Raw genomic sequence first — 13950 nt, forward strand, 5'->3', positions numbered from 1 at the left:
ACTGGCATTTAGAAATCAGATCTGAGAACTCGGTGTGCTCCTTGCTAGTAAAGTATCACTGCTTCTAAGCTCTTTGCCAGGACAGAGCAAGGATATTTTAAATATCCTAAATCACATGTTCATAATGACACCTTGAACTCAAATCCAGTACAGCAACTCCCCCATTAGTATCTCCCTTCCCCCACAATGAAAACTCCCAACTCTCAGGGCACCTGGGTGGCTCAGTTAAGCGTCCGACTCTTATTTTTGGCTCAGGTCATGATCTCTGGATGTGTGAGTTCGAGCCCCGTGCAGAGCCTGCTCAGGATTCTCCCTCTCTCTGCCCCTCCCTCGCTCATGTTCTCATTGTCTCTCTCAAAAATAAATAAATACTTAGAACTTTTTATTTAAAAAAAAAACCTCCAACTCTCAGTATTTCTCATATATGTACCCACTTGCTTTATCCACAACACACACAAAATAGTTTCCAACTTATACCACCAACAAACACCACTACCAACAATAACCACCAACGACAATCGAGTTTCAGATTTCTTTCCAGTCCTTTGGATCCTTGGCATATGGTCCCACTACCTACTAGACCTCTGCCCTGAGATAACCTGCCCGTCACTGAACTTGAGGATGCAAATGTCCTTTACCTGTACTTCCCATTTCATCGTATGAATATTAAAGAGGTGTCCTCAAGGCTTGAGATTTTCATAAAATAATATGTATTGCTACAAGACATTCTTATGTGAAACTGGTACTTAGAATTATTACAATAACTACGTCCGTGTGGAACCCTGAAATGGTCTCAGCATTCGGGCAGACACAGAAAGAGTTCTAGTAACAACAGCAAAACAAAAAACAAAACAAAAAAAACACTGCCACATTTATGCTGAGAAGCTTCTCACAAAGCCTGACATGGTTCTTGGCAGAAAAATTAAAACTTTTCTTCAGGAGGTAAATTTAACAGTATTTGGCACCCTTATCTTTCTTTTCAAAGACACTTTTGTTAAGCCATCACAACCAATACACCAAAAAAAAAACCACTTGTAACTGGAGAAGCATAAAGTGTGTTAGATTTTAGGGAGTTCAGTCCTTAAAGTGGCAATGAGGGCTCGTGACTGGTTTCAGTTATCTTCCGTTTGACTTACCACCGTTCTATGAATCAGAGAGCTCCACTGGCTCAGAAGCCTATTTTGTTGTTGTTGTTAAATTCATTTATTTTGAGAGAGAGCTGGGGAGGGGCACGGAGAAGGGGAGAGAGAGAATCTCAAGCAGACTCCTCACTCAACTCTGAGTCCAACACGGGACTAGATCCCAGGAACCAGGAGATCATGACCTGGGCCGAAACTACGAGTCAGATGCTTAACCAAGTAAGCCACCTAGGCGCCCCCAGAAGCCTGTTTTAACATAAAAGGTGAAAGAAGGAAGCGCACCCCATGTAATGATTTAACAGAAGCATCGGTAAGGAATGGAAAGGCTGGAAAGGCTGGCAATACGAGTAAATTTCTTCCGACCACAACTGCATCAGCCCCGGGCTGTAGCGGCAGCACCCCCCAACCCTTGACCCCCGCCCCATGCAAAGCCTATGTCGGCCCAATTCCTCCCTCTTCATCTAGAACTTCTGCATCTGCTCCAGAGGTACCATTAGGGCGCTGTAATTACCAATTAGGAACAAAAGGAAAGAACACGCTTTCAAAAAAGCAAACACCAGTAGGCATTCTTGGGGCATTCAGGGCTCTGTTTCTTGCTGCCTAACTTCAAAAGGCATGAAGAGTTTCAGTCACAAGCTCTAGGATTTAGCAAAACTCTTCATAAGATACTCAAGTGTCTTCAATAAAAAATGCTATTTAACAGACTCGACAAAGAAATCAAGATTTCTACGCAACGCACCTGATAAAAGGTTCAAGGGGACATCCTTCCGATGTGTGACCAGTTCAGCAATGTAACACGACATCAGGCCCAAGGATTGTCATCTTTCTGTGCAGCTCAGAAGCAATCCACTGACTGACAAGGATGCGGGGCACCCGGCACTCTCATAAGCGGGGGATGGAAATACCAAACGGTAGGGCCGCTTTGGAAAAACAATTTAGCAGCTTCTTATGAAATTAAACACTCTTAGCACATGATACAGCACTCCTGCTCCTAGGTGTTTACCCAAATGAGATGAAAACATAGGTTTGCAAAAAACTTGTAATCAGCAATTTTATTCCCAAACCCATAACAAATCCAAATCAGCTAGAAATGGATAAACAAAACAGGGGACAGAAATACCATGGAATACTGCCAGCAATAAAAAAAGAGTAAGTTACTGATAGACACCATATGGATAAACCTCAAATGCATTAGGCCCAGTGAAAAAGGCTATTGTCTGATTCCACTTATGTGACATTTTGGAAAAGGGAAAACTATAGAAACAGAACACAGATCAATGACTGCCTGAGGCTAGAGGTCAGAGGAAACTTTTGAGAGACAATAAAATCAATTGTGGTAGTGATTACACAAAAATCCATAGAACTGAACAATAAAAACGATTAATTTCATTGTATATAAATTAAGCCTTAGTTAGAAAAAAGGAAGAAAATTATGTAGAAACAGTGTAGACCTACAGATTTCCTAGACTTGGATCCTAGCACATAGAATTAAGATTTGGTAAGAAGAACACCACACATCAATGGGGAAAAGATGATGTCAATCACTGATGATGGCAAAACTGCCTATCTGAGGAGAATAACCGGGTCCATTTTGCTTCTCTCTTGATACCACAAAGGACAATACATGTAATGTGAACACACAGCTGGCCTCTGAATGGGGGAGACGTTAAGCAGATCAAAATGGAAAAGAGGGCGCCTGGGTGGCTGTCTGTTGAGCATCCAACTCCTGATTTCAGCTCAGATCATGATCCCAGGTCGTGGGTCCCAGAGCCCCACATCGGGCTCTGTGCTGACAGTGGAGCCTACTTGGGATTCTCTCTCTCCCTCTGCCCCTCTCTCCTGCCTGTGTGCTCACTCTCTCTTTAAAATAAAAATATAAAGGGGCACCTGGGTGGCTCAATCAGTTGGGCGTCCAACTCTGGCTCAGGTCATGATCTCACCATCCGTGAGTTCTAGCCCCACATCGGGCTCTGTGCTGACAGCCTGGAGCCTGGAGCCTGCTTCAGATTCTGTTTCTCCCACTCTCTCTGCCTCTTCCCCACTCACACTCTGTCTCTCTCTCTCAAAAATAAAATTAAAACATAAACAGAAAGAAAAAAAAGGAAAAAAAAGAATATAAAAATAAATTTTAAAAACTGGAAAAGAGTAGGATCATGGACCACTTAACAGTTTTAAACTTCTAAAAAGAAAAATTTTGCAAAGGAAAAAAAGTTGGGAGAAAAGATGTGCCACAAGTAGACAAATTACTAATGTTACGGAGAAGCTCATACAAAATGGTATGTTCCAAGAGTCACACAGATAAAATAGGTAAAACAAAGAAAATCCACTAAAAAGGAACAGAGAAGAGGCTAAAAACGTTATTTTAAAAGTCTTCAACCTCCCTAAGTGATGAAAGCAACAGAAATTAAGTGTCCTTCTCAACCAGCAACTGTGTCATTTAAGGGCACCCTCAACGAGGGGGAGAGTATGCCTGGACAAACACCCTCACACAGAACTAAGGAGAGAACAAATGGGATTCAGGTTTCAAAACAGAAATGTGGTCATATACATCTAAAACAGGGTAGTTAAAAAAAAAAACAAAAAACATACATACATACAGTGAAATACGGTTAAACTCAGAGTGACAGGAGTATATGAACTATTAATAGCTAAGAGGATCATAAAGTCAAGGATTACCAAAGTGTGATGAGATGTCATCCATCAGTTGGAGGACCTCCCCTCATTTCAAAAGGCAGCAAAGTTCAGCCTACTTACTAAAGGGCACACAACTTGTTAATACCCCTACAAAAGACATCCCAAGCAAATGCAATTTTTCAATAAAATAACTATGTATTAGTATTCAGTATTTAATTCAATCAAAAAAACCTGAACTTAAGAGGACACCAAAAACAGGAGTAACAAAAGAAAAATAAACTGGTAAAGCTGGACTTTATCAAAACTAAAAACATCTATGTATCAAAGGATATTATTAAGAGTGTGAAAGGCAACCTACGGAATGGGGTAATAGCTGCAAATCATGTAAGCAGTAAGGCTCTAGCACTGAGAATAGATAAAGATCTCCTACAATGCAGCAACAAAAACCATCCAATCAAAAAATGTGTGGGGCACCTGGGTGGCTCAGCCAGTTAAGCATCTGACTTCGGCTCAGGTCACGATCTCAGAGTTTGTGAGTTCAAGCCCCGTGTCGGGCTCTGCTCAGAGCCTGCTTGGGATTCTCTCTCTTTCTCTGCCCCTCCCCCACTCGTGCTTTCAAAATAAATAAAATAAACTTAAACAAAAAGACAAAGACAGAATACTGAAAGCAGCCAGAGAAAAGCAACTCATTACATATAAGGAGTCCACCACAAGATAATCAGCTGATTGCTCAGCAGAAATCTTGAAGGCCAGGAGACAGTGGGATGATGTGTTTAAAGCACTGAAGGAAAAAACTTAGTTCTGTCAACTAAGAACTCTGTATCTGGCAAAAGTGTCCTTCAAAAATGAGGGAGAAATGAAGACATTACCAAATAAACAAAAGCTGAGGGAGTTCATTAGTACCAGACTTGCCTAACAAGAAAGCCTAAAGGGAGTCCTCTGAGATGAAATTAAAGGGAACCAGAGGGTAACTCAAAGCCATATGAAATATAAAGTTTTCAAGTCAAATATAAATACTGGTATTAATGTAAGTTCAATCTGTAACCCCACTTTTTCTTTTCTACAGTATAAAAATGCACCTATGAATCTGTTAGTGGTGCACAATGCATAAAGATGTAATCGGTGACATCAATAACAAAAGAGGGGGCAGAGCTGTATAGGAGTAGAGGCTTGTATGCCAAAGACAAATTGGTAGCAATCAAATTATTTTAATTAGAGAACGTTATATGTAACCCCTATGATAACACAGAGGAAAAAAAATCTATAGAATACACACAAAAGGAAATGAAAGGGGAATCAAAATACACCATTACAAAGAAATCAACAAAACACAAAAGTAGGCACTAACGGAGGAAACAAGGGGCAAAAAAGCTATTAAAAAAAAAAAAGAAAACAAAAGAAAACAAAATGGTACAAGTCCTTCCCTATGAGTAACCACTTTAAATGCAAACAGATTAGGGAGACTGGATGGCTCAGTTGGTTAAGCATTCAACTCCTGACTTCAGCACAGGTCATAATCTTGCCAATTCATGGGTTTGAGCCCCGCACTGGGCTCTGTGCTGACAGTGTGGAGCCTATCTGGGATTCTCTCTTTCACCCTCTCTCTGTCCATCCCCCACTCGCTAAGTAAATAAATAAACTTTTAAAAAAGGTTAAAAAAAAATAAATGCAAACAGATTAGACTCTACAATCAAAAGACACAGGAAGGAAGAATTAAAAAACAAAACAAAACTGGTATCCAAATGTACACTATCTGTAAGAGACTCACTTTATGCCTAAAAAGACATTTAGGCTGAAAGGTGAAAGGACACAAAAGATATTCAATGCAAATAGTAACCCAAAGAGACATGTAATGACTATTCCAGTGTCAGACAAAGTAGACATTAAGTCAAAAAATATTACAAGGGCATATTGTTAAAAAGATCAATTCACCAACAAGCCATAACAATTAAAAATATGCATGCACAAAACTTCAGAGCTCCAAAACATATGAAGCAAATGCTAACAGAAATGAAAGGAGAGACAGTTCTACAATAATAGTTGGAGACTTCAATACCCCAGTTTCAATAATGGATACAGTAAAACAGAAGATCAATAAGGAAATAGAGGAATTGAGCAATACGATAAACCAATTTGAGCTAACAGACATATATAGAACACTCCAACCAACACAGAATATACATTTTCCTCAAGGTCGCACAGAAAACTCCCCAGGACAGACCATATGTTAGGCCACAAAATAAGTCAGAATAAATTTAAAACATTTGAAATCATACAAACTGTCTTTGTTGATCAGAATGGAATAGAACCAGAAATCAGTAACAGAAGGAAGACTAGAACTCACAAATACGTAAAAATTAAACACCACACCCTTAAATAACCAATGAGTCACTCCAAAGAAGAAACAATCACAATGGAAGTTAGAAAACACTTTCAAACAAGTGAAAATGAAAACAAAATACACCAAAACTTACGGTCTACAGAGAAAGCAAAGCTAAAAGGGAAATTTAAAGCTGTAAACACTTATGTTAAAAAAGATCTCAAGCCAACAAACTAATTTTAATCTTTATTTATTTTTGAGAGAGATAGACAGCATGTGAGCAGGGGAAGAGCAGCGAGAGAGGGAGACAAAATCTGAAGGAGGCTCCAGGCTCTGAGATGTCAGCACAGAGCCCAAGGTGGGGCTCGAACTCACAAACCGTGAGATCATGAGATGAGCCACCCAGGTGCCCCACCAACAAACTAATTTTATACCATAAAAGGAACTAGAAAAAAGTACAGCCAACTAAATCCAAAGATAAGAGAAGGCAGGAAATAATAAAGATTACAGCAGATACAAATAGAGAATAGAAAACCAATAGAGAGAAATAGCCACAAAACCAAAAGCTGGTGTTCTGAAAATATCAAGATTGACAAACTTTTAGCTAGACCCACGATGAAAAAAAGACACAAATTACTGAAATAAAGTGGGGTTATTACTACCAATTTTACAGAAATAAAAAGGATAATAAAAGAGTCCTATGAACAACTGAATGCCAACAGACTAGGTTAGCTAGATAAAATGGACAGACTCCTAGAAGCACACAACCTTCCAAGACTGATTCATGAATAGAAAATCTGAATAGACTTCTCACCACTAAGGATTTGAATTGGTAATCAAAAGCCCCCCAACAAAGTAAATCCCATGACCCAGATGGCTTCACTGGTGAATAAAATACTTAAAAGTTAAACACCAACCCTTCTCAAACTCTTCCAAAAAATTGGAGAGAGCACTTCTTTACTCATTCCATGAGGCCAGTATTACCCTCACAACAAAGCCAAAGACCCTACAAGAAAAGCACAAAGCAATACCCCTTGTGAATATCAATCCAAAAATCCTCAACAAAATACTAACAAGACTAATGCAGTAGCGTAGGAAAAAAAAAAAAAAAAGGATTATACAAGATAACTGAGTGAGACATGTTTCTGGTGTGCAAGATGGTTCAACGTATAAAACCAGCCAATGTAATACACTATTATTAACATAATAAAAGAAAACAAAACACATGATCATCTCCACAGATGCAGAAAAAGCACGTGACATAATTCACCACCCTTTCAGGGTAAAACCAAACCAAACCAAAAAAATTAATCAACAAAGAATGGAAGGAAACTTGAACATAATAAAGGACATATATGGATAAACAGATACCATTATAATGATGAAAAGCTGAAAGCTTTCCCTTAAGATCAGCAACAAGACAAGGATGCCCACTTTCACTACTTCTATTCAACATAGTATCTAAAGCTCTAGCCAGAGCTATTATACAAGAAATAAAAGGCATCCAAATTGGAAAAGCAGCAGTAAAATTATGTTCGCAGGTGACATAATCATATATGAAGAAAAGCCTAAAGATTCCATAAAACCCGTGGGCCCTATTAGCTAATTCAGTAATGGTGCAGAGTACAAAATCAACACACAAAAATCAGTTGCATTTCTACACACTAACAATGAACAATCTGAAAAGGAAATTAAAAAAACAATTCCATTTACCATAGCATAAAAAGAATGCAATACTTAGAATTACCTGAAGCAACAGGCAGAAGACTACACTGAAAACTACAGTGAAAAACATCACTGAGACAAATTAAAGAAGGCAGAAACAGATGAAAAAACATCACACATTCATGGATTGGAACACTTAATACTGTGAAGGTGACAATACTACCCAAGGCTATCTACGGATGCAATGCAGTTCTATCAAATCCCAGCAATATTTGTTTGCAGGAGAAAGCCCCTCCTCAAACTCATGTGGAATCTCAAGGGACTCGGAATAACCAAAACAAATCTTTAAAAAGAAGAACCAAAGGCCCCTAGTGGGCTCAGTCACTGGAGCATGCGACTCTTGATCTAGGGGTTGTAAATTAGAGCCCCACATTCAGTGTAGAGATTACTTAAAATCCTTAAAAAATACCTAACATACATACAAAAACAGAACCATGTTAGAGGACTTACACTTACTGATTTCAGTACTCACTACAAAGTTACACTTATCCAAACAGTGTGGTCCTAGCATAAAGACAGTGCAATAGAACAGACACCCCGGAAATAAACCTTCACATATATGGTGGTCAAATGATTTTTGACAAAGTACCAAGACTATTCAATGGAGAAAGGAGAATCTTCTCAAGAAATGACGCTGGGAAAACTGGATATCCACACCCAAAAGAATGAAGCTGGATCCCTATCTTAACACAACAACCTACAAAAAAACCCAAATGTGTCCAAGACCTAAAAAGTAGGAGCTAAAACTCTAAAACTTAGCAGGAAATATAAAGGAAAAGGTTCATGACATTGGACTTGGATTTCATGTATGTGACACCAAAGGTAGAGTCAACAACAGGAAAAAAAAAAGTAGATAAACTGCACTTTGGCAAAATAAAAAACTTCTATACATCGAAAGACACTATAAAGAGATTGAAAAGGGTAACCTAAAGAATGGGAGAAAATATTTGCAAATCATGTATCTGATAAGGGATTAATATCCAGAATACAAAGAAAACTCCTATAGCTGAAAGACAACAGCAAAACCCAATTTAAAAGAGCAAAGGACTTAAAAAGATATTTCTCCAAAAACAAGCTGATGGCCAGGAAGCATGTGAAAAGATGCTTCAAAACACTAACCATTAGGGAAATACAAACCAAAACCACCATGAGATGCCACATCACATCCATTAGGATGGCTGTTACTTGAAAAAAGCAGAAATTAAGTGTTGATATATACGTAGAGAAAGTGGAACTTATGTGCAATGTTGGTGAGGAGGTGAAGCAATGCAGCTTCTATGGCAAAAATATGGTAGCTTTTCAAAACCTCCGACACTGAATTACCATATAACCCAGTAATCCCACTTTTGGTCTTTGTATGAAAAATAGTGAAATCAGAGACTCAAACAGTTATTTTATACCAATGTTTATAGTAGCATTAATCAAACAGCCAAATGGTGGAAACAGCCCAACCGTCACGGATGGGTGAATGAATAAACAAAATACGGTATACACATGCAAAGTATTATTACTCAGCCTTAAACAGGAATGAAACTCTGACATACAGCACGGATGAACTGAAAACATTATGTTGAGTGAAATAAGACCCAACAAGACAAGTATCTCTGATTCCACTTACTTGTGGTACCTAGCATAGTCAAATTCATAGAGACAGAAAAGTAGAAAGGTTACCAATGGTGGTGGGACAAGGGGGAGGGTGAGAATGGGGAATCAGTGTTCAGTGGGCACAGAGTTTCAGTTTAGGATCATGAACAAGCTCTGGAGATGGACAGTGGTGATGGCTGTACAACAATGTGTTTCTGGCCAACGAATTATACACTTAAAAATGGCTGAAATAGTCAATGCCATGCTAATGCATACTTTACCACAATGAAATAATAGGCAAAAAAAAAAAAAAAATCACCAACATTATTTTGAAGAAAGAAATTACAAGTGAAGAGAAACTTACAGACACGTATGTGCGAGGGCTTAGAGGAGCCATCGGGTAACAGAGGAAATGGAGTTTTGGCAGAGGTCCCGGGAGGGAAGCAGCCAAACCACTTGGGAAGAGCTGGTTCATTTCCTTTTCCAGAAAAGTCAGCAGACTGGAAATATGAAGCCAATGTCAAGATTTCACTAGACTCTACAAGACCAGTTATCACACTGGACAAGTCTGCTCTCAAGTGTTTTTCAACAAGGTGCTACGGGCGTTCTGGACAGAATGACTAAGGCTTCCACTGGGCTCTCCTGCCCACCACAGGGCACTTATACTATCCCTGCACTCCAAACCCCTTAATACCAGGAGCACCCACCTCAGCCCGTTAAACTAACAATTGAAAAGAAGCCCAGGTATTTCTATTACCACGACAACCCCAGTTCACTCTGATGAACACCACAGAGCAAATCCAACAGCTAAGATAGGAGAGCCTTTGTGTGTCAAAACATGCCGGGTTACCAAGCAGTAAGAAACAATACCAAGTCTTAAAGGGTTGAAACAAAAAAAGGCTTCTCTCCTGTTGATGACACGTTCATCCCGGGGAAGCCAGGTGCACCATTCCACACTCTTCCGCACTGTCCTCACACGGGACCTGGGCTGACACAGCTACCGCTACCTGGAACGCTGGCAGATGCAGAAGCAGAGGGAAGGAGACGTGGCAAATGACGCACTGGCATTTAGAAAATTCCACCCAGAAGTGACACACAACCCTTCTCACATTTGATGGGCCAAAGCAGGTCAAATAGTCTTGCCTGTTAGGAGAGCCAGGAAAATGCATCCCTCTCCTTTATCCAGAAGGAAGGAACTTGATCAATTGTACAGAGCCCTGATGGCCTCCCAACTATGGCCGAGCAGCATTCTGTGAAGATGCTGGCTGGGTCCACGTTCGTTACCAAAAGTTACTAAAGGGTGTATTACTGCCCCGTGTATTACTCAAGAGCATGTCAGCACGGTATCATGCTAAGGAGTCCCATGAAGGGTGAGTCATGTACCGTAGGGTGAAACAATCTTCAAGCTGTTTCAATGTGGTGAGAGAAATAGGACTACCCGGGAAATAAGTCCAGGAGGGCAAATGACCCAGCGGTGAGGGGTACGGTCGGGAAGGACCACTGGTGGCAGCCCCCACAACTGCAGGGCAGAGTCAGCCTGAAGGCAGACCGACAGGGAAGCAAGAGCGTGGAGAACAGCCAGGCAGGAGGTGACTGCCTGGAGGAGGCAGGTGACCCCACACTCACTCCAAACAAGCAGGGAACAGACCCTGACAGTGACAGGGGTGTGGGGGAGGGATCTTCGTCCCACAGCCCAGCCCTGAAAGCCTTAACACAGGGGTCCTCTTGACACACATCGGCCCTGCTGGCAGAGTGGGAAGGGGAATGCGCCCAATCTTTGAGACGCCGCCTATGGGCTGCTGACACTACTTAGCTCCTGACCTTGTGCCACAGTGAATGCACACAGTCCCTAGGAGCGCGTCCTTTCTGGTCCCAACCACAGCCGGGGAGGAAGAGGATACACTAGTAACAATGAAGGTTGGCCTGAGGACTAGGGGCTCTTTTCAGTGAGATGTTGAAGCTGGCCTTGCGGGAAAACAAAATGATGGAGGCTTTGTTTTAAGTCCATTAAGGGCAGGGTTTTGTAAGAGCCCCCCACCACAAGGCCCCCGCTGCCTTCAATTATTTTAATTAAAAAAATCCCCCAATAAAAAATGCCTGGGACCAACTGTCAGGAAAAAAAATAAGAGAGAGAATTAAGAATAAGCAGTAATTTTAAAGGCACTTTTATTTTTCTTAACTTTCCATTTTAAGCCAGTGCTAATGGAGAACAAAATAGAGGCATTAGACATTTTGCATTAAAAAAAATATATGCTTAGGCATTTATATCAGTATCAACTGAAGTGTTTTGTTTTGTTTTCCATTTAATTACCCTCCGAGTCATGGAGCTTTAAATAAAAAGATATTATGGGGTGGGGGAGCGGGCAGGGAGGTATCTTTTGTATTTCAGGATTTGTTACCGGTATGCTCTAAATTTTACACTCACCCTGCTTGTCAAACTCATGAACTCAGGGAGGGCTGGGAGGCTTTCACCACCACAGGTGGGGCAGGGGAAGGGAATTTTCTTCCCAGGAGAGTAATCTTAAATATCCTTTCCGTGTTAAAATAAATAAAAATACATTATGGAGGGGTGCCTGAGTGGCTCAGTTAATTTCGTGCGACTCTTGATTTCCACTCAGGTCACCATCTCATGGTTCAGGAGATGGAGCCCGGAGCTGAGCCCTGCGCTGACAGCACAGAGCCTGCTTGGGATCCTGTCTCCCTCTCTCTCTGCCCTTCCCCTGCTCATGTTCTCTCTCTGAAAATAAATAAGCTTTATATATATGTATATGGAACATAATGCAAAACAGGCCTAACTTAAAAATAAAACTGGGTAAAACTGAAGATGGATGAAAAAATCCCCTGCACAGACAAGGCTGGCTGCTATACCTCCAGGCCTCTGGGGCAGGCCTCTGGGGCAGGCCTCTGGGCCTCTCCGCTTTTAGTGCAACAGAAACATTTGAGAAGCCCTGCTAAAGGACGTTCCAGTCTGTCATAACTCTTACTTCCACTCCCTACACAGTGGCAGCTCTAAACCATCAGGGTTTTTTGTTGTTTTTTTTTTGTACAATTCAACAAATATTTAACCCCTGCTATATGCCAGACCCTTCACACATCAGGATAATTACCATTTCGGCCTGCCACGTGATGCAGGGTCAGCAACCACTACCCAGGGGTAAATCCTAAGGCCCTCCTGACAGAGGAAGAGGCCTGCCACGCCAGGCTCTGTGCCAAAAGACCTGGATGCCAGAGCTCAATCATAACTGCAAGGCACTCTCTAAGTACATAGGACCCTCCTGCAGCAGAGGTTTAAAGATGGGGGGCTGCCCACACAGCTGTGCGGCTGCTATGGAGGGCCTGGGGTCTGGGGGAAGGGATCCCTGGACTACACCCAGTGCTGAGGACATCAGTACGACCAGCGGGGCACAAGACACCTGGGAAGTTATCACCCACACACCTGGGTGGCTATTTTTAAACATTTTAAGTGACATAAAGTGCATATACCTTAAGTGTACCGTCTGGTAAAGTTTTACAAACTGCACCCAGTTTGTATGGGTGCAGCCAGATCCAGAAATACATTTTTCTTAGCTCTTAGAAACCCCTTATTATGGAGCCACTGTTTTACCTTTGGACATCCAACCTTCAGTAAACACTTTCAGACACCTAGGAGAGGATTTATAACTGAAATAAACAAAACAAAAGAGGGCAACTCTTTTTAAAAATGGTCCGGTGCCACAGAGGCAAGGGGCTCAGAGCAGGGTATCCCTGTCCTTCCACATCAACATCAACATGACTGACCTGCACAAACTCCAGCATAGCCCAGTCCACAGGCACTGAGGCGGTCATCCATTAGCACATTCTCGGATCTTCTTGGTTTCCTAGGTGGTGAGGAACAGACCTCTACCACTACTCTCTGCAGTCTCCCAAACTAAAAACATAGGGGAGGTGCTCTACATTCAGGAAGAAAACAATGTTTCCATCTAATTATCATGAGCCCTGGTTCCAACCTGAGCAAACACACTGGCTTTCTCTTGGCTAGTAATAAAGGGGGCAATGCTTTAGGAAAACTTGTTGGAAACTCCCATCCACTGCAAATCAGGCACATTCCTTTCAGGAGGCAGTAAGTACATGATAAAGAAACGGTAATTAAAAACAGCATGGGGGCACCTCGGTGGCCCTTAAGCCTCCATGGGCTCAGGTCAGGATTGCACAGTTTTTGAGTTGGAGCTCCACCTCCAGCTCTGTGCTGACAGCTCAGAGCCTGGAGCCTGTTTGATTCTGTCTCCCTCTCTCTCTGCCCCTCCCCCATTTGCACTCTGTCTCTCTCAACAACAAACATTTAAAAAAGAAAAAAAAAACAGCATGGACTCAGGCTCCTGGGTGGCCCAGCTGGTTGAGCATCTGACTTCACTCAGGTCATGTTGTTCCTGTTTGTGGATTTGAGCCCCACTTCAGGCTTTATGTGGATGGTGTGGAGCCTGCTTGGGATTCTCTCTCTCCTCTCTCTGCCCCTCCCCCACTCATGCTTTCTTGCTTTCAAAATAAATAAAAAAAAAAAAAACAAAAAAA

At 41.5% G+C, this 13950-nt stretch overlaps 1 protein-coding gene across 3 annotated transcripts in view; it reads right to left on the minus strand.

Annotated features, from left to right (window-relative positions):
• CDCA7L (cell division cycle associated 7 like) overlaps positions 1–13950 on the minus strand; it is a 38940-nt gene that overhangs the window by 19726 nt on the left and 5264 nt on the right. Inside the window, exon 1 of one of the 3 annotated variants that reach the window (XM_042919903.1) lies at positions 13180–13393. The exons of 1 other annotated variant lie outside the window; for it this stretch is intronic. In XM_042919903.1, the coding sequence (XP_042775837.1) occupies positions 13180–13227 (48 nt within the window). In that variant the 5' untranslated portion in view covers positions 13228–13393. Of the gene's footprint in view, positions 1–9766; positions 9789–13179; positions 13394–13950 lie in introns of those variants that run through there. One more of the 3 variants, XM_042919878.1, reaches the window with a different exon arrangement.

This window comes from Panthera leo, chromosome A2, assembly GCF_018350215.1.
Source record: "Panthera leo isolate Ple1 chromosome A2, P.leo_Ple1_pat1.1, whole genome shotgun sequence".
Classification (NCBI taxonomy): Eukaryota; Metazoa; Chordata; class Mammalia; order Carnivora; family Felidae; genus Panthera; species Panthera leo.